Below are 21,885 nucleotides of genomic sequence, written 5' to 3'. Positions count from 1 at the left end.
ATCCTAAAAATCCTTTTGATCTAAAGACTTATGCTTAGTTTTGTAGACTAATTTCAAGTGTTTCGTGGAGTGGTGGTGGCGTAGTGGACTAAAGCACTGAACTGGTAATCAGAAGGTTGCCGGTTCAATTCCCACAGCCACCACCATTGTGTCCTTGAGCAAGGCACTTAACTCCAGGTTGCTCCAGGGGGATTGTCCCTGTAATAAGTGCACTGTAAGTCGCTTTGGATAAAAGCATCTGCCAAATGCATAAATGTAAATGTAGACAAATAAAAATTGTCTCTAAAATTATGCCATTTCTTTACAAAACTAACATTTTAATAAAAGCAGCACTCAAGTGTCCCACACACACATGAACTCCTTCAATAGTGTTTTTAAAAAACATCTCAGGATGAAGCACCTCATGAAGCTGATAAAGAGAAAGAACAGAATCTACACAAACAACAGCTGAAAATACAACACAGCCTTCATTTCATTCACTACATTTTTCACAATGTCATTTGTGTTATTTCAAGGTTTTGATGACTTTACTGTTATTCCAACATGCAGGAAATTGTCGTAATAATAAGAGCGCCAGTGTGTCCAAACGTTTGACTGCTAGTGTAAAGTACAGGATTAATTCCAGCAAGCATTCACTGAAATGTCACACATGAGCTTGTTTGACTGGTGATAAGACAGTGGCACAGATCACAGGCACAGCTCTCTCTCACCTCTGCTACACCCAAATCAGAGATCTTTAATGTCCCATCTGTAGTCAGCAGCAAATTCCCTGGTTTAATATCTTTATGTACTATTCCCTGGCTGTGCAAGTATTCAAGACCATCCAAAAGCTGGCAGAAGTACCTGAGAGAGAGAGAGAGAGAGAGAGAGAGAAAACAAACATCACACCAGTCCAACAGAAAATGAAATATCTGAATTATATTAACACATAACACACACACACACACACACACACATATATAAGAGCACTGATGTGCAAAGCCAGTTTAGAAGTATTTCACAGATACAGGTGCATCTCAATAAATTAGAATGTCGTGGAAAAGTTCATTTATTTCAGTAATTCAACTCAAATTGTGAAACTTGTGTATTAAATAAATTCAGTGCACACAGACTGAAGTAGTTTAAGTCTTTGGTTCTTTTAATTTTGATGATTTTGGCTCACATTTAACAAAAACCCACCAATTCACTATCTCAAAAAATTAGAATACATCATAAGACCAATTAAAAAAAACATTTTTAGTGAATTGTTGGCCTTCTGGAAAGTATGTTCATTTATTGTATATGTACTCAATACTTGGTAGGGGCTCCTTTTGCTTTAATTACTGCCTCAATTCGGCGTGGCATGGAGGTGATCAGTTTGTGGCACTGCTGAGGTGGTATGGAAGCCCAGGTTTCTTTGACAGTGGCCTTCAGCTCATCTGCATTTTTTGGTCTCTTGTTTCTCATTTTCCTCTTGACAATACCCCATAGATTCTCTATGGGGTTCAGGTCTGGTGAGTTTGCTGGCCAGTCAAGCACACCAACACCATGGTCATTTAACCAACTTTTGGTGCTTTTGGCAGTGTGGGCAGGTGCCAAATCCTGCTGGAAAATGAAATCAGCATCTTTAAAAAGCTGGTCAGCAGAAGGAAGCATGAAGTGCTCCAAAATGTCTTGATAAACGGGTGCAGTGACTTTGGTTTTCAAAAAACATAATGGACCAACACCAGCAGATGACATTGCACCCCAAATCATCACAGACTGTGGAAACTTAACACTGGACTTCAAGCAACTTGGGCTATGAGCTTCTCCACCCTTCCTCCAGACTCTAGGACCTTGGTTTCCAAATGAAATACAAAACTTGCTCTCATCTGAAAAGAGGACTTTGGACCACTGGGCAACAGTCCAGTTCTTCTTCTCCTTAGCCCAGGTAAGACACCTCTGACGTTGTCTGTGGTTCAGGAGTGGCTTAACAAGAGGAATATGACAACTGTAGCCAAATTCCTTGACATGTCTGTGTGGTGGCTCTTGATGCCTTGACCCCAGCCTCAGTCCATTCCTTGTGAAGTTCACCCAAATTCTTGAATCGATTTTGCTTGACAATCCTCATAAGGCTGCGGTTCTCTTGGTTGGTTGTGCATCTTTTTCTTCCACACTTTTTCCTTCCACTCAACTTTCTGTTAACATGCTTGGATACAGCACTCTGTGAACAGCCAGCTTCTTTGGCAATGAATGTTTGTGGCTTACCCTCCTTGTGAAGGGTGTCAATGATTGTCTTCTGGACAACTGTCAGATCAGCAGTCTTCCCCATGATTGTGTAGCCTAGTGAACCAAACTGAGAGACCATTTTGAAGGCTCAGGAAACCTTTGCAGGTGTTTTGAGTTGATTAGCTGATTGGCATGTCACCATATTCTAATTTTTTGAGATAGTGAATTGGTGGGTTTTTGTTAAATGTGAGCCAAAATCATCAAAATTAAAAGAACCAAAGACTTAAACTACTTCAGTCTGTGTGCATTGAATTTATTTAATACACGAGTTTCACAATTTGAGTTGAATTACTGAAATAAATGAACTTTTCCACGACATTCTAATTTATTGAGATGCACCTGTATATCGACCAGTGTTGGGTGTAATCTAAGTACTTTTTAAAGTCAAAAAGTAGCGCAACGCATTAGCTTAGTTGATTCATCTTAAGTACATTACTTGGGTTACACATATTCAAAAAATAATTTTAGGGATGCACCGATATGCACATTTTTGTCCAATACCGATTGTTAACAAATAACTATTGGCTGATACCGATATTTTGTCACTTATCTTATTTGGTCATCAGATCACTGTTTTGCTCAGGAATTGTGTTTTAAAAATGTATAAAGAGTTACAAAAGCTTTTGTTCTACCAATAAGTAATTTCCATTGAACATCGATTGGATCTGCTGAACACATGACAGGCCAACATTTTTAAAGAGAGCCACAATGAAAGATAATTAGAAGATGAAAAGATAAAAAAAAAAAACTTAAAATGAATATCATAGCATTATAACATTATGTTGAGTAATTCCACGGAAATTATTAAAAATAAAAAGTTTCCAAAAGGAACAAAACGGCCTTTTAAATTCTATAGTGGTGTAATGGATAAAGCCATCCACACCGCTAGAGGGCGCCGCTTGTTTACACTGACTGAAGAGCTGATTGCTATGTATTTTTAAACGCAGCCTTTCAAGCTTTTGCAATCATGCATTACTGCGAATTCAATCTTAACTCAATCAATCGTGCAGTCTTAATGGATACCATACCAATGTCTCAGAAGTCAAAGTTTGCTGTTTTCAAAGCGTTTGGATGGGTTTACCTCACAGTAAGGTAAACAGTAGTGTCACGTAACGACGGTTTTTCCCCAATAATGTGAGAACGAGAAAGAACAAAAATTGAATTATACATGTTCTTTAGCGTGCCAACCCTTCTCCATTCTGTGGCTATCATTATTTCTGGATTGTACATTTCAATTCAAAGAGTTTTTACAAAGTTTGATAATTAATTTTAAATGAGCCATCGTTTTTTTATATCGGAGATTTAATGCTTAAACCGATTTGTTGATGGTTTTAATTTGGTCATTAATTGGCCAATAAATATCGGCGGCCGATACATCGGTGCATCCCGAAATATTATTTATGTAGAATACATTTAAAACATGAATTATGTTCAAACGTACAGCTGATTGTTTTTGTGACAGATGAAGTGACAGCAGTAATGAACGAGGAGGAAATATAGACAATATTTTAAACTCATGAAGTGGAAAAACAAAAAAACTTTCCTGTGAAAATTGTTTCAGAAAGTAACTCAAAAGTAGGGTCATTTGTAATGTGATTACTTTTTCAAAAAGCAATTAGAAAAGTAATCTGATTTCAGTTCTAGAGAAGTAACTAGTGATTTGCAGTGGATTACTATTTTTAAGTAACTTACCCAACACTGATATCGACTCTGAAATGCAGCGAAATGTCAGTCAGCGAAAACTTTAATTTCCCTCAGTTGTGTATATGCTCTTAAATATAAGCACTTTATTTATTTTCTCCCCAATTTGGAATGCCCAATTCCCAATGCACTCTAAGTCCTCATGGTGGCGTAAAGACTCGCCTCAATCCGGGTGGCGGAGGATGAATCGGATTGTCTCCGCTTCTGAGACCGTCAATCCGCGCATCTTATCACGTGGTTTGTTGAGCGCGTTACCGCGGAGACGTAGCGCGTGTGGAGGCTTCACGCTATTCTCTGCGGCATCCACGCACAACTCACCACGCACCCCACTGAGAGCGAACCACACAAGGAGGTTACCCCATATGACTCTACCCTCCCTAGCAACTGGGCCAATTTGGTTGCTTAGGAGACCTGACTGGAGTCACTCAGCACACCCTGAATTCGAACTCACGACTCCAGGTGTGATAGTCAGCGTCAATACTCGCTGAACTACCCAGACCCCAGTATAAGCATTTTATGAGCACTTTGCAGGGTAAAGACTTGCTTAAATAAGCCAAAAGGTCCGTTTTTAATGTTAAAAACATTATTTTAGTTATTCCAAAAAAAAAAGTCAAGTTTAAAATAATCCCAAATGTGTCCAGAATTTTCAGTTTCGGCCAAGAATTTGAATTGCAGTGCATTACAAAAAAAATCATTCGAAATTTTGTGAAATGTTTCTTATCTGATGGTGTTTGAAAAGTCTTACCCATGAGCTTGAAACACTGGAAATCTTTTCTCTGGAACGCTATCCAACATTTCCTGCATTCCACACACACAATACTCCATGACCATATACGTGAGAGAGCGTAGTCAAGGACCCATCAGAAAAACACAACAACAGTCACACATGATGTTGAACTGTTTGAAAAGATGTGAAATACTGTTTCCCACAATACAATGCCACAGTACAGCATGCGTAGTCACATCTGCACCAGAGACGCGAGCAGACACATGCAATGCAGGTGATGTGAAGGATATATCTTCTGCTTCTCTTCGTTGTACAGGACGTCCACCAGCTGGATGACGTTCTTGTGCTGTAGTCGTCTCAGTAGCTGAATCTCCCTGAAGGACAAAAACAAAAACTCATTGTAAAGAGGGCAGAGGTGGCAGAGCTGTGATTTGCCCTTTTCCACCAAAATTGCGATAGTTCTCGTGTCGAGCCTGTGCTCCGCTGGTTCACGGCCGGGGCAATCTGGAGCCCATTGTAAACCGGACACGCTTTTCCACTGACCTGAGAGCTGAACGCTGACGTAATGAGTTACTGTCTACGTGATAGTTTCATGTGACTACCTCAAACATAAACAAACATGCCGCGTCACAGTGTGTTTGTATACAGCTATTACTCTTGTTTTTGAGGACGTATTTAAACAAACAGATTAATGCAATCCATCGTTATTACATTGCTCAACAAGATCTACGCTAAAGACGACAGGTAATGTAATTCCATTATATTGTATGAACTATGGATTCACTTGCTACATTCTGCAAACTGTTACAGTGAGATCATCATTAACAATTGGTGTAGTAGATGGTTGTATTTGGATTTTTGCCATAGCATATAATATTATTGATCGAGAATCCCACCGTTTTCCTTAACAGATAGCCAAATCGATAGCCGATCTTTCAAATGTAGTGAGTAGCTGGTCAAAAATCCCCTTATAGAACAAAACAATGCACAAAATAAGATGACAACAGAGTAAGGAAAGCTAACAAAGTTGGCAAATATAACAACTTACTGAGATCAGCTGCAGAGGACACCGGCGATTCACCGTTTATCACGAGCGTTACTGGCCGAATTCAATGCTCCGGTTAGTTAGCAGGCTGGTTGGTGTCCGAATCCAAAACATCGTTGCTCCATCCACTGTCACTTTTGCTTATGTCCTTCTACGGTCCATGTACTCCCTTAAGTGTTTTTCTACTTCTTAATGATTTGGTCAATTTTCCGATTGAAGGTGGCGTGCATCATCTTCATTCTCGTAGAGTATTATTTCCTTTACGATCTCTCTAGTTTATCTCGGATCTTCGTAAAATACCATATCACAAGTAGAGCACTCGTTTCGTCGTGCTACCAGAACGCTTTTGATGTCTGATAACTTTGTGGGTTTTTTAATTGTTGTTATAGAGTGAAGTAGTACTCCTTGCTGCACACGGTAGCTACTGTTGTTGTTTGGGAAAACTTTACCATGGTGACGAAACATTATCCCACCCTCCGTCCCCTGACGTAATCGGTTCCAACGTAGAGACCAGCAAGCTTTTGGGGCTGGTGCGAAACCAGGTTTTCGAACCCGCACCCCAACCATGTCAGTGGAAAAGGGCTATGAGAGAATTTAATGAGGGCCAGGCGCCGCATCAGGTGCTGACAGATTGCATGTGCCATTTAATGCTCTTTAGAAATCTTTTCTCTAGCGCATCGCTTATTTTACATCTGTATTCTTATATGCAAGTGATAGAAATGCATGAATTTTAATTTAGTTAAAAGGCCCATCTTAACAGTAAGCGAGTCGCCATTCAGCACAGTTGACACTGCAGAGACGGACTGAGTTTCTACAGGCCAAAAATAACTGTATACACACACACACTGCATGTGGTGAGGTATGTGTTTATCAGTGAACTGTCTGTAACACTCAACACACATCAGTGCGTCACACACTGAGATGTACGGATGAGCGAATCTAGTCGAATAAACAGTACTGGTGCTGCTAGTCGACACTGGAATTACACTGTTCCCCATTAATCTGTTCAACATGTTTACACATTTACGTTTGGCTTTATATATTTACAAAAGTTGCACTAAAGTTACTGTCATGTTATTTTAAAAAAAGACTGACTGTTTTTATGTTAAGTAACTTTCTCTTGGTGAATAACGTTTAGAACAGACTACTAAGGTCATAGGTCATAGGGCTGGGCGATATGACGGTTTATATCATGGCGATGATATAAAGTATCAATCGATAGAGATTTTGCTATTGGGTACAATGAGGCTAAAGGCACCCCTTAAAAGGGACCTATTATGCAAAATTCACTTTTACATGGTGTTTGAACATACATGTGAGTCAGCAGTGTGTGTACACAACCACCCTACAAATGTTAAAAGTCCACCCACTCCTCTTTCTAATATTTCTATTAATCACAAACAGTGTCTCAAAATGATCGGTTTTCAAATCCGCTCTAAAGTGACGTCACTTTAGAGCAGGCCACGCCCACGACTGGTGACGGACTCCACCCTATTATCATAGATCCTCCCCTGAGTGATCGACACACAGTCCGCCATTTTTTTCCGCGCTAGAGCAGCTACGGTGAGAAGAATAATGTCTCAGCTTCATAAGCGTCATACGTGTTCTGTTGTAGGCTGTAAAAGTGAACATAAGAGTCTTCATGTACTCACGGCATCAGAGCCACTGAAGACGCAGTGGACAAGTTTTGTTTTTGAAGAAAATGTGCCCCAAAACAAACCAAAATTCATGTATGTTTGTGCAACTCATTTTACACCGGACTGCTTTGTGAATGAGGGTCAATATAAAGCATTGATCAGTACCAACTGTTCGTGTTCCAGCTTTATATCCTGAAGATGTAAGTATCGCACTTTATATTTTGGGAATGTTTGCAAATCGCCTTTCCAAATGTGTTTGTTAGCTGATTCCACACTATCACAAACTCAAAATGTTTTGCGTGGTTTACGGTTGCTCATACATATATGGCTGAACTCCAGTATTTACGGTTTCAGTTCTGATATGTTGTTGCTATAGTATCCGAAGCACGAGCTGTAAAGGCACAGCCCTCTTCTGGAAAGGGGGCGGAGAGCAGCAGCTCATTTGCATTTAAAGAGACACACACAAAAACAGCGTGTTTTTGATTCCACCCAAAAAGAGGCATTTACAACATGGTATAATAAATGATCCGTGGGGTATTTTGAGCTGAAACTTCACAGACACATTCTGGGGACACCTGAGACTTATATTACATCTTGTAAAAAGGGGAATAATAGGTCTCCTTTAAGGAAATGTGGCTTTTTTTCTGGTCACAAAATGTATCAAGGTCAAAAACAATGATTTATTGATGGAGCAACATCATTTGTGTTTCGATTAAAATTCAGTTTTTTAAAAAAGGTGGTGAGGGAGCCTTTTACCCCACACTTGGGGTAACACTTGGGGTAACACTTGGGGTAAAGGCCCCTAGGGGGTTTAAAGTGATATCGTGTAGATACCGGGGCAATAGTTTAGGGCACAATTTGTCAACTAATGCAAATAATTGAGACAGCAAGATGCTTTTTTGAGAAACAAATTAAGATGATGCTTCCCCAAAATACTTCAGAAAAGGGTGCATGATTTCCTGTTCATTTCAAACACATTTGGCACTTTATTACATCAAGTATTCTATAAAGAAATTAATCTCTATTATGATTGGATGAGTCCACTTTGAACATTCTTCATAACAAATCTTACGAAAAACTATGCGTTTAATAGGGGCCTTTAGCACCTGCAACGGGGGGCTTTTCACCCCAAATACGCTTTCACTTATTGGACACCTCACACAAATATCTCATGGATCAGGAATATTTTCCAGTGTATAGTGACAAACGGGTGTTTAGGAAAGTACTGTGGTTGTCTTTGTTGATATTTAGTGTTTTGGGATAAAATAAAATCAATAGCCTTTAGTCCCGTTGTACCCTATCGTGTATATCGCGATATGTAAATATTCATGTGCGCAGCGTGGGCTTATCTGGCAGTGTGCAGAGCTTCACGTGAGACTGAAAGAATTTTAAGAAACATGGACAGGGTTAAAAACAATTATGTGGCCACCCAAGCAAAGTCAATTACATTACTCTTGCGTTCGACATTTCATAAGCGCTTAATATGCTTCTCATCTGATGCATGCATCTGTGTTTCATGTGAACACTGCGTGCGCTATCTCTGGAGCATGCAAGTGCACGAGTGTTGCTGATATTTACAGAAGAGCGCAGAACGGGATCACGCGCGCTACTTAATCATTTTTGACCCAGGGAAAAAGCCTGAGAAAAACATCTCCACAGAATGGGACGACTCCTAAACAAGTCAAGAAAATGAAAAGGGGCTTGTTATTAAAACAGGTGCGACATCTGTGGTTCACAAAACCCAAAACAGAGTAGTCAAAACAATCACAAGCAATTTGTTTTGCCTCAAATGAAAAAATGCAAAAAAATCTTATGATGCACTCATTTATTTTTTTGCATTTTTGTTCAAATAGACTTTACAATATGGTTATTTACTGCATAAGCCCATTTCTATTGATTTTCCCCAAATATGCTATATCGTGATATAAAATTACTCATATCATGATATAAGATTTTGGTCATATCGCCCAACCCTAATTGGTCCTGCACTGCCTTATTATAAATAAGCCTGTATTCACTAACGTTGAATCAGTGAATGCGTCTCATGTTCTATTTTTAGGGTTAGAGTTAGGCAATGCAAGGCATGCACGTTGCAGATAAATGCCCCTTTTCAGTAGAATTTAGTGTCGGATTTGGCTGTTGGAACAGATTAAGTATTTTAAATGGGTCACATTAACACACAATGTATTTTGACTCTTTTCTGAGGCTTTCTTACTTTTTAGATTAGTCAACTCCAAAATGTACGCTTAAACAGTGAAATCAGTTTTTCTGCACATATCTAGTTCAGAGAGTAACACACATGAAGTCTAAACCACACTGCAGATTATTCTGTACAAGTCCCGCCCACTTACACAGGAAAAGACTTGTTTGATTGACATGTAAAGTGACCAACCAATGTTCGTCTTGTTTTTAAGTGGCATTCTGAGATCAGAAATCAGGCAGAACTCTGAGAATAAAGCAGAACATACCATCGTGCTGGATATCTACTTAGCAAAGGTAAGAGGTAAAAGTGACCAAATTATTGATTGGAAATAGATTAAATATGTGCTCATTTGCAGGGTCTCTTCAGACCAAAGTTTTTCTTCCACTTCTTGTGTGGTTGCTAGGGAATGCACGCACAAAGGCTTTATGTTTTGGCTCATCTGATTGGCTTGCAATGAAAATAACACTTAAATGACAAATAGACAAATCATACTGATGATATAACATTCAGCAATATTGTGAATATCACGATGATTTTAATGCACTTTATATTTGGATATTAAGTTACTATGGCAATATGGTCAGATGTGATTCTAAAACAGCAAAAGGATGCAATTTAAGGCAGATAAACGTGCCGTTCTGTGCACACGCGGGGCTCATGAGCTCGTGCTTTTAGCGCTTATAGAACAGTTCACATGTTTTATGAACGAACAGCACTGCAGGTTCAAGCATTTGCACAATTCAAAACATCAGCAACAGCTACAAGTCATTATACAAATCTACAAACATGGCACATTACAACAGAAAAATGAGTTGATGGCATTTCACCAGATGACGAACATTATATAACTACACGCTGCACTTTCAGTGTCAAAATAAAAGCTCTAGAGGAAGGTGAAGTACATACAACAGAAAAATATAACTTGTATATAAAACAAATCTAATCCTCAAAATAATAAAGAGAATTCAGTATTATATTATAGTAATTAGCTTGACTGAGTCAAACAGTAATAAATTAGTATTATGAAATATTCAACTGGGCTCCAAAAAAATAAGTGGAGTAGTTTTTGTTAGAGATGTGCGCGGTTACCATTTTTTAACATTCGGTTAACCGCGAGGTTTCATGAACGGTTAATCGTTTTTTTGTCTGGAGTCGGGACGTGGGAACAAAGGTTGTTTACTGTAAAGAGCACCTATTATGGTTTTTAAACGTGCCTAATTTAAAGGTCTCATACATTAGATTTAACAGAAAAAACACTTTAATTTGCTCATAATTTAAATTGCAGCATTACCTTTTTTTCTCCAGTGTCAAAAACGACTCGTTCAATGATCCGTTCTAAAGGATTCATTCTAAACTCCTCCTTTCAGAGAGCATACTCTGCTCTGATTGGTCAGATGTCCCAGTCTGTTGTCATTGGTCTACCGCTTACAGCGCGTGTCGGAAAGGAAACGCCCACTACCATATCCGAGTTTCAGCTCCGTCTGATAAAATGTCTGTTTTACCTTACCAATTTGAGCTCGAGTCCGATAGTGATACATCGGAAGATCAACCCGAACCACCATCGCAAGCACGACGAGAACAGGACGTTTCTCAGTGGTAAGTTAATATGTAGTTTGACAATAATGTGAGTTAGCCGGTTAACAGAGGCTAACAGCTAACAGGCTAACAGCGTGCACTGGCTGTACATGTAAACAGACCAGAGGCGGGTTTTTTGTTAGCAATTTACGTAGGTTAGTACAGGAAGTAAGTCTGGAATTACTAACGACTCGTTTCAGGTGTTCAGAATCGGTTCTTTCTTTTGGGAGTCAGTAACTCCATTTGTTCGTGCACTTTGATTTTTGAAACTGGACATTCGCAGCACAACGAATGAAACAACGCAGGTGTTTCAACCTTTTGAGAAATTTCAGATCAAATATATGTGGTGGTGGAGTGGTGGTGGTGTAGTGGGCTAAAGCACTGAACTGGTAATCAGAAGGTTGCCGGTTTGATCCCCACAGCCATCACCATTGTGTCCTTGAGCATGGCACTTAGCTCCAGGTTGCTCCAGGGGGAATGTCCTTGTAATAAGTGCACTGTAAGTTGCTTTGGATAAAAGCATCTGCCAAATGCATAAATGTAAATACATAATTATCAAGATATATACTGAATATTTTCAACAGGCAGGACATGATCGATAAATAATTTTTGTAGCCATATATCGCCCAGCCCTAGCTGTCTGGAGTTTTTTGTCTACTGAAATTTCTTGGAATAAAATAAATAAATAAATAAATGTAATCAGCGTAATGATCCAAAACACTTTAAACAACAGCACAACCCACTTAGGGGAATGTACGTCTATCCCTCACAGCCTCGAGGTCATTCCCTTCAAAAATCAAAGACGACACTCCTGTGTATAAGATCTGTAGAGTAAGTCTAGCGTGACAGAATGGCACACATACAGCTGCCTATTAAGGCACTCAACCGGTTTTAGAGCACAACCTGTATCTATCTGGCCCCATTTACACCTTGCATTAACATGCATTTCATATCTGGATATTCTTTAGCTGGATTGCATTTACACCTTAGAGTCAAATGTGTCTCCACTGTGATCGGATAGAGATCCAATCATAATTACCCGTGCAAAATGGAAAACACTACCTAAATATTACATCAGAGTCTTTTAGTGAATTTTAAAAACATTGATGGATAATTCAAATGTTTTCTAACACTTTAACAGTCAGGTTTTTACTTTCATTAAAAATGTTTTGACGGCCACCAAATTTTGGGTCGCCGAAACAAATGTAATGATATGTGTCTCACGTTCTGTGCTCGGCTAAACGTGCTTCATCTGAAACACGCAAGTGAAGACTGGTTTCATGTGTGACGCATGATTAGAAGACAGGAAAGAGATGTGAGTGAGTGGGGATTTAAGGAGAAAGACATGATATTCCAAGTGTATTCCAATGGAATTGTGTTCATTGTTCGTGTAACAAGATTGCAAGACAGCAGTGTCTGTTGTGTTCTTCACATTGCGATGGCTGAATTAACAGAAAAAGGCAAGAACACACAACACAGCACTTTAACAACAGATGACTGTAGCAGAACCTCATCACATAAGTCTGTAACAGTTAAAGGACGGGCAAGGAGGAGGCGGGAACTGGCTGAACAGTCAACATAAGGTTTAATGTCAAACTCAACATAAAACAAAGATAAAAACACACACACATGCAGCGCTGCCGCGTGCGTCTCTCGCTCTCTCGAACTGACATCTCCGGCCCCCCTTTATCTCACTCTCCCGCTGATCATCTGATTCAGCGGCGGCTGTGCACCCTCACGGCCCGGCCACGCCCTCCTCGTCACACTCCTCCTCCGCTAAATTCAGGCTGGGGTGCCAACCGGACTGACCCCACCCCTCCCCATCTCTGGAGGGGAGATCCTGCCCTTTCGGCCGTTCTGTCAGCCAGTGGTCCACCCCGGGAGAGGAGAGGCGTGGGGAGAGGGAAAGGGCGAGCGGGAGACACACAGAGAGAGAGAGAGGAGAGAGAGAAAGAAACTTGCTCGTCGCCTCCCGGACGCGCTGTCACCCGGTCCTCAACCGCTCAACCACCCTCTGGCGGACACCAGTTCGCTCCTACTCTGGCGGATGGCAGCGAGTCCTCCGGCCCCTGGCGGACGGAACTGTTCCTCCCCTTCTTGGCGGCCGGCCACGGCTGTTCCTCTGGCAGACAGCAGCGGCAAGGACTCCGCGACAGCGCATCCCTCCTCCTCCTCGGGTTTTGGCACCACCGTAACAGTTAAAGGACGGGCAAGGAGGCAGCGGGAACTGGCTGAACAGTCAACATAAAGTTTAATGTCAAACTCAACATAAACAAACAAACACACATACATACAGCGCGGCCGCGTGCATCTCTCTCTCAAACTGGCGTCTCCGGCCCCCCCTTTATCTCGCTCTCCCGCTGATCAGCCGATTCAGCGCCGGCCGTGCACCCTCATGGCCCGGCCACGCCCTCCTCGTCACAAAGTCATTACTTATGTAGTTGTATCCGGATAATGAAAACGCATTTGCATTTACACCTTCTTTGAATGTGGTCAGAATAAGTTCCTGACCACCTCCGAATGTGGTTTCAGTGATCTCATCACAGTCCGTTCACAACGTGGTTTGGGTGCATTTACACCTGGCATTTAATGTGGTCAAGCATGTTCCGATCACAGAAAACGCATGTTAATGCCAGGTGTAAAGGGGGTCTCTCAGACAGTATTTTAACAGCATTTACAGTTTTCATATCTGAGGTCCGGTTGTGTATCTTTTCAAAATGATGACTTCAATCATAAACTCACGTGCTGAAGACTCTTCATGCTAAAGTTAAATGATGTGATGTGCATCTGTTCAGTCTGGCTCTGCGAGATGGACACTGTGCAGACAAGCAAAAGACCAAACACACGTGTCTCTGCATGGGAGGATTTTGAAGCCGGTCCAAAAGCTTGTCTATTTAAAGCAACCCTGAGGCTTCACTGCGTATCACTTTAATTAATCGACTCTATGTGATTAAAAAGTATGAAGATTTTCAGCAGAGATGGTATTACAGAACTCAGAAGAAGCTAACATGATCTCATCACTGACTTCAAGAGCAAAAAGTCAAAAAGACAACTATTAAATAGAGAGACAAACATGGCTAAAGATTTAGAAGCTGGCATTTCTCAAAGTGTGGTTATAGTTAATATGAAAGCGTTCACAGCCTATTTTACTAACACAATCTAATGTATTTAAGAGTGAAACAATATACAGTATGCAAAATTGTGCATTTATATTACGCTTTTGATCATTTTAATCACACTTTAGCTTGTGCACAAATGTAGAAATGTCACATTCTATCAATTTATATGATATCATGAAATTGCATTTTTAATAATGATACAAGCTGTTGCCACTGTTTGAAATACACATTTTTACTGAGGCTGTAACCTAATAATAAAAATGGACTGTGTGGATCTCGTCTTTGGATTCAAAATACACAGAATGAAGCGAAAGGAAACTTTGACTTGTATAATGTGACTTGCTTGTCCAAATATTTATTGTACACATTCTCAAATTCAAATCTACAAGTTTTACAACACGTTTACCTTCTAACAGATGTCCAACAGGCGCGTTACCAGTCTCTAGATGCTTTAAAACAGAGAATATTGTGAAGACAGTCCGGGGAAATTTTATCCAAAGTCAGAGTTGACGTCGTTAAAGGCAATGTAATTGTAATTATGGCATATTATGGCTTAACTAAAGTGATGGTGACAGCGATCACGACACCTCTGCAGCCAAATAAGGTCAATTTCCTTCCGAGTGCATACTCACGAGACACAACACGCTGTAAAAGACGAGACTGAATCCAGCTTCTTAATCGCCAGCTTCTTATTCAGTAAAAGGATTGCGCCGCTCATGTTCTTCTTCGCCACTACACAACTCGATCTCTGGCAAGTACAATCTGAATATTTATAAGCCAGTAGCTAATAACAGACATTTTAGTAGCATAGTGCAAAACTAATCGCATACATGAGTGATTGACTTGCAATGTAGAGAGTGCATAAGAAGCTGATTGGAAGGTGTAAAGTGGGCGTGTCATATCAGAATGGAGTCAGAGCCGATTGTGAATTTGCAGTGGATTGTGGAGGACTGAAACATCGGCAGCATGGGCTTTTGAGGCTGCATGAACGAAACAGAGGCCCAACTGTGACATTTCTTTTCAAAATTAGTGTAATTTACATTGCCTTTACATTATTAGAGGAACAGTTTGCCAAAAAATGTAAAATGTGTCATCACATACTCCCCCTCATGTTGTTCCAAACCTGTATGACTTTTTGTTCCGTTGAATGTAAAAGGAGATGACAGGCAGAATGTCACACTCAGTTAGGGCAGCAATGGTGATGTCAGAGTTGTTGTTGTGTTCACTCGACAGTCGTTGTAAGTGCATTCTTATTTGCTACACATCGATATTAAATTAGCCGGATAGCTAGCAGTTACAAACCTGAATGGTTTCCATGACAGCAGAGTTGCCTGCTAATATGCTGATTTCATGTCTGTTATTCAGTTAGCTAGTTTATCGTTGATATCGATTTTTTTTCTATTAATATCGATATCGTTTTATCGCCCAGCCCTACACTCAGTCACCATTTTGTTTCTATACCAAGATAGTGAATGGTGACTGAGCAGGCCTAACATCTCCTTCTGTGTGAATAAATGATAGGGATGGGTATTGATACTGATTTCCCGATTCGATGCAATTTCAGTTATAAAATAATTTTGCTACATACAAGATATTTTCTCTCAGCTAATGCTGTTAATTATACAAGATGCCTTCCTATATATATCTATATCATTTAATGTTTATTTGCATAATTTGTAGGAATTGCAAGTATTTACATTGATATGTAAATAGCTGAAATGGTATGGCACTTCGAATGGCTGCTTTACTGCATCCGTACTATGCGTAATCAGAATTACATGTTTATTTTTTTTGTTTTTGATCTACAACTGACTGTAAAGAACAGAAATGTTATTAAAAGAGACATTATTCAATGACAAATGGATTGTGTTCTCGTCTTTATACACACATTACACAGAACGAGTCAACACACACTTTTACTCTCAACACACTGTGAAAAGATCTCGCTGCTGAACTTCTTCACCACTATACCGCTCAATCACTGCTGAGAGAAACCTCAACATTTACCTGCCAGTGGCGACTCAAATACATTTTAGGCTACGTCAAGGCTAATATGTTTTCTTTTGCAAACGCATCTTTTTTTCGCCACGTTTTGGCCCTCCGTCCTCCTTCCGAGTCAGCATTTTAATTAAGCGAAAACAAAGCTTTTCGAAAACGCTCTCCCAAGTGGACGAAATTGAAAACACTGTCTTTGCGTTGTAGTGTGGACAGGGAGTTATCCGAAAACAATGACGTATTTTCATGTCATGTGATGCAGTCATGTGATCCATTCAACCCAAAACAATCAAGATGGCAGCCCACGTTGTAGTGGCGTTGTTGTGCCTGATATTCACTTGGATATCATTGGTAAAGATAAATGTTACTTTGTACAACCATCACATTGCATTCTTTCAAAGGTAACGGGAACTCGGAATTACTGTTCGGCGATGGAACACGAGGACAACTGGGTTTCAGGCCGTACATGGAAATGACGCAGGGACATGCTTATGCATGTGCTGAAAGAGGATTGAAGTGTTTTTAGATATTTCAGAGTGGATGAGCAACTTTTGGAAAACGTTTGAAAAAGGCAGTTTAGATGGAAAGCGCTTCACAAACGAAAACACCATTTTTCTTAATATGTATTATGTATATTTATATATTAATGTGGACATAGTCTTAAACTTATAGTGCTACATTTTCTGGCATATGCAAGTGATTTACTCGCATCCATCTTGGGATTTAAGAATCTATATCGGTGACATTCACATGAAAATTGCGTAAATTAATATTTCTTCCAACCCCTAAACAACAAACATGACGGACTGATGAATCATACACAACAAGACCAGGCATGAGTATTAATAAAGTAAACAGAGGGAGTTTTATCAAAGAGCGATCTCTTACTTTTTCACATTGGCCTCTCCGTTCGGAATCCTCCTCAGTTTCTTCTTCTTCAGGATCTTCACGGCTCTCCGACACAGAGTCTCTGAGTCCAGCATCTCCTTGACCTTCCCGTACGAGCCCTCCCCGAGTAAATCTCCCATCAGATACTTCCCGACGAGTTTGGCACGCTTGCGGCGAGGCTGGTAGATGACCTCGGTGGAGTCGATGCGGTGGATGAAGGTGTCCATCCCCATGAGCTCATTTTCTGTCAGGTAGTCCAGATGATGAAGATCACCACCAACACTCATCATCTCTCTCTCTCTCTCTCTCTCTCTCACTCGCTCGCTCGCTCCAGGGCTCAACTCCAGCAGAATGGCCGACGGGGCGTCTGGAATATTTGTATTCCGGGTCAACGGAGGTGCAGTTTTGAATGGGGAAGATCAGTAAGTAGAACAGCACCAGAACTGATTCACCACAGCAGTAGCATCGCTCAATGGTCAGCTCAGTTCAACAGAAGCGGACAGTTCCACACAAACTCCCCACAGGGGCAAAAATCGAAAAAAAAAAAGTACACCAGGTCTCAGGGGCAACAAGCGTTGAATAATTCGCTTTTGTCACAAGGCTACATTAGCCAACACTGGGAATAACAGGATTCCTGGACATCTCTGCAGATTAGCAACTTTACTTGAATACTTCAGTCCAAACTTGAGCGTCCAGCCTTAGTGATCCCCGCGTATCCAGTTACAGTGGTACGACCCGGAGAGGTCCAAGAACGTCTCTTTGGTATGCTGCGATCAAGAATTAGGATTTCCTATTTCTCTTCAGCGTTATGGCAGATCCATGTCCAAGATTCAAAATGCCTGCTGTAAAGAAGAGACACACAAAGAAAGATTAATAAAAACCCTCACGACCAATCTGCTTATGAGGCCAATAACTGGGTAAAACTGTCCCAAAAAAATGTCAGCAATTTTAACAGCAAACTAAAGATCAATCCATCCTGTGTGCTACCGTTTATATTATTAAATGATATTAGCTTAATATACTAACCTTCTGGAACTATACAAATCTCCTTTTCACTTTAAAATGTATTATTTAACACTGTAGTAATTAGCAGTGTAAAGACAATGGATTTTGCCATTACTGATAACTACACTGGTGGAAAAGGCCAACCACTACTAGTAACTACAGAAATACAGAACTACTGAATACTTTATAGTGAGCACCACCAGTGCGTCTCGCACCGCTTTTTACCCATTTTGTTTCTGACGAACTCGCTGCACTGCACGAAATGACAAACCCAGCGTGAGAGAGTCGTGAACAAATGACTCTTTTGAACCGGATCTTTTTCATGAATCACCTGAAAAGAACTGAGGGGTCGAACTCTGGAGCTCAGGTTAGCAGTTTGAATCAGATTCACAAATGGGAGCGCAGACATTTCAGAATAAGAGTCCCATGTGTATTTCAGGCCTCTTTATAATTAAAAGTCCCATATTGTGTACCACTTTTCTTCTTCTGGTAATTATGGCTTGGGATTGGAGTAGCACATTAAACTGCATCTGGGATTTCTTTCAATTTGCACTCTTGTAGTCTCTGTGTCTGGCCATCTGGTAACAGTAAAAGACTAAGGCAATATTTTAAAACAATTTAAATTATATATATAAAATCAAGCTTTTGACACTTAGGCCTATTAAGGGACTTGTACACAACTATTACACAAGATGCAAACATTCATTGATGCTCAAGACGACAACACACTACTATAAGCATACTATACTTTCTATAATTATCTGAAATGTAGATTCTGAAGAGCAGAACTCTTTAGTTAAGTGCCTTGCTTAAGGAAACAATGGTGGTGGCTGTGGGGGTCGAACCAGCAACCTTCTGCTTACCAGTTCAGTGCTTTAGCCCACTACGCCACTACCACGTATATGTTAAAATTAATGGAAAAAGTTAACCAACAAACGTTTTTGTACTGTAGCATTTTTACATTCTTTTACTGTTAAAATTAGTTATTTTTCACTGTGTGGTTCGAAGTATTTGAATTTGATTTCATCAAGGCAAGTGTGATCTGTGCTCAAATGCTGCTGGATCTTTTCTCTGAACTCACTTCACTTTTCAGAGTCATTTTTGCTCAGTTACTTTTAATCCGCAGATGTTGTGGTGATTGTTAATGGATGTATGAAGTCAGTTCCCCTAAAGTTCACACAGGTGTTCTAGCAGAGGAACCACAAGTGGAGTTCAGCACATTCACTATCAACATGAGATACTAACATGCAAACAAAGTGTCAAAATGTTCTGACAAATATACAAGATTGTATTATATTACAATAACAAATAAGTTCCCAATAGAGCGCGACAGTCTGGTTCCACAAGTAAAAAACCCATTCATTTTCTTCAAAGGCGAATTGAAGCCATCAGTCTGTGTTATTTCAACTTAATTGTTTTTTCTCCCCAATTTGGAATGGCCAATTCCCAATGCGCTCTAAGTCCTTGTGGTGGCGTAGTGACTCGCCTCGATCCGGGTGGTGGAGGACGAATCTCAGTTGCCTCCGCGTCTGAGACCGTCAATCTGCGCATCTTATCACGTGACTTGTTGAGCGTGTTACCGCGGAGACGTAGCGCGTGTGGAGGCTTCACACTATTCTCCACGGCATCCACGCACAACTCACCACACACCCCACCGAGAGCGAGAACCACATTATAGTGACCACGAGGAGGTTACCCCATGTGACTCTACCCTACCTAGCAACTGGGCCAATTTGGTTGCTTAGGAGACCTGGCTGGAGTCACTCAGAAAGTCCTGGATTCAAACTCACGACACCAGGTGTGGTAGTCAGTGTCAATACTCGCTGAGCTACCCAGACCCCGATCTTTCAAATTCATTGTTAAAAAAACATGTTTAATAGCAGAATTCCTGGTGAACAACTACAGTACCCATGGTACAGCAGTGAAAGATCCACCAATCAGAGAACCACGGCCAAGAAAGCCCATGAAATAAGACCGGAAGCGACCGCCCACTTCAATGACGCACTCTGAATGACGCAAACGAGTCGGTCTCCATGCAATTATACATTTGTGTATATCGGAATATTTCGCAATACACATAAATTATATTATTTCTATACTTATAATCAACATCCTAAAATTACTAGTTTTATCTATTTCCATAGTTTTATATTCGATAATGCCGTTCGCAATGCTTCATGGGATTGTAGTTTATGCCCTCGTGAAAGACGGTAAGTACACAGACTTTTTGGCGGATTTTCAAATGCTTTTGTGCCTTAAAATAAAGTCTGTAATATTGCGATTTACCTCAGAGCTGGTTGGATTGGTTCACATTTACAACTCTTTAATGGAGGGTTTTAAGAAAAGTCTATGGATGAAATTAATGGGAAAAACACTTCCGGAACCCAGACACTGAGTAAGTGGGCGGGGCACTGTTGCGCCCTATTAGAGAATGGCAGCGAAAAAAGAGCACCAAAAGAGCTCTGCAGCGACCGCCCACTCCCATTATGCACTGTGAATGACGCAATCAACTCTGAAACTACTTATATATTAGCAAATATCTGAATATTTGTGATTCACCTCAGAGCTGGTTGGATTGGTTCATATCCTCGTATGAAATCCCTATGGAAAAAATGAATGGGAAAAATACTTCTGGAGCAAAGATGGCTGGAAAAGTGGATATGCAACATATATGCAATGTAAATAATGCAATGGTAGTTGGACATTGGGCCTTGATAATATCACGCTTTTGGACAAGTCTATGGCTTTTTGGACATGGTGGCAACGTGGTTCTCCTATAGTGTTTCGGACATGTACCATGTCAATGGCCTGGTTCTTTTGGATACCTACAGTGGTAATTTCATGGTACTCGTTTAAGTACCATGGTATATATAAATATGGTAATTATTTAGTACCATAGTATTACCACTTGATACCATCTCAGCACTATTTAAGGGACACAGTACTGTTTTGTGAGGCTAAGAATGCAAAAATCCCAAGCAGACAACGAACAATCCTGACTCACACACATATAATGGAAAACACACTTTCTTAGAGGCTGTTAACTGACATTAAATAAAGAGAATAAAGCATGAATGTGTTCATGAGGAGAGTAAATGCGATGTTTGATCATGTAATGCGGATTAATGATCAAACACACACATTATCAGAGTGTATATGTGTAATTAGATCTCTATGAGAGTGAGTTATATGTCTTATAAACGCTGATGTTTGTGTGCTTGTGTCGATGTTTGATCGGCAGCCGTTAGCAGCGGCTAACATAACATTATCTGTTAGAGAATAAACTCACAAACACACTGACCTGAGACCTGCACATATCAGCACGAGTCACTGACGGCTCAGAACACACGCGATTATTCCTCGTTTCCTCTTCGTTCGTTTATTTTCTCTCATCTGTTCTTCACAGCAGCTGCTGCTTCAAGGCTGCTGCCATCTTGTTTACCTCCCTCCCCTCACTCGATCGCGCACGCGCAACAGCTCCGTGGGCGCGCGCATACGGAGTTATTTCACAGCGCGTTTGACGTCAACGTGTCCATAAAGTTTATTAATATTGAACATCAGGATTTTAACCCTTGTGCGACCTGCGGAACATTTTAGTCTTTTTCATTTTTGTTTTTTCGCGTTAATGCCAACGGCTTACATTTAGCCAAAGGTGTGTATTTTTGGGGGGAATTTTAATATTACAACCTCAGTTCCTATAATACATCTATAATACACTGTGTACACAAAATAGTTACACTCAG

General features: G+C 40.4%; 1 protein-coding gene across 3 annotated transcripts in view; it reads right to left on the bottom strand.

Moving 5' to 3' along the window:
• The window catches only part of LOC127441346 (serine/threonine-protein kinase STK11-like), a 34,747-nt gene extending 13,152 nt beyond the window's left edge, over positions 1–21,595 (bottom strand). Inside the window, exons 1-5 of one of the 3 annotated variants that reach the window (XM_051698662.1) lie at positions 21,444–21,595; positions 17,138–17,979; positions 4,966–5,049; positions 4,694–4,783; positions 711–843 (exon numbers count right to left, since the gene is read on the bottom strand). In XM_051698662.1, the coding sequence (XP_051554622.1) occupies positions 711–843; positions 4,694–4,783; positions 4,966–5,049; positions 17,138–17,427 (597 nt within the window). In that variant the 5' untranslated portion in view covers positions 17,428–17,979; positions 21,444–21,595. The remainder of the gene's footprint in view (positions 1–710; positions 844–4,693; positions 4,784–4,965; positions 5,050–17,137; positions 17,980–21,443) is intronic. The other 2 variants (XM_051698663.1, XM_051698664.1) reach the window with 2 other exon arrangements.
• Between the last annotated feature and the right edge of the window lie 290 nt (positions 21,596–21,885).

This window comes from Myxocyprinus asiaticus, chromosome 5 (assembly GCF_019703515.2).
Source record: "Myxocyprinus asiaticus isolate MX2 ecotype Aquarium Trade chromosome 5, UBuf_Myxa_2, whole genome shotgun sequence".
Classification (NCBI taxonomy): Eukaryota; Metazoa; Chordata; class Actinopteri; order Cypriniformes; family Catostomidae; genus Myxocyprinus; species Myxocyprinus asiaticus.
Note: the sequence above shows the minus strand (reverse complement) of the source record. Positions and strands in the feature narration are given on the sequence as shown.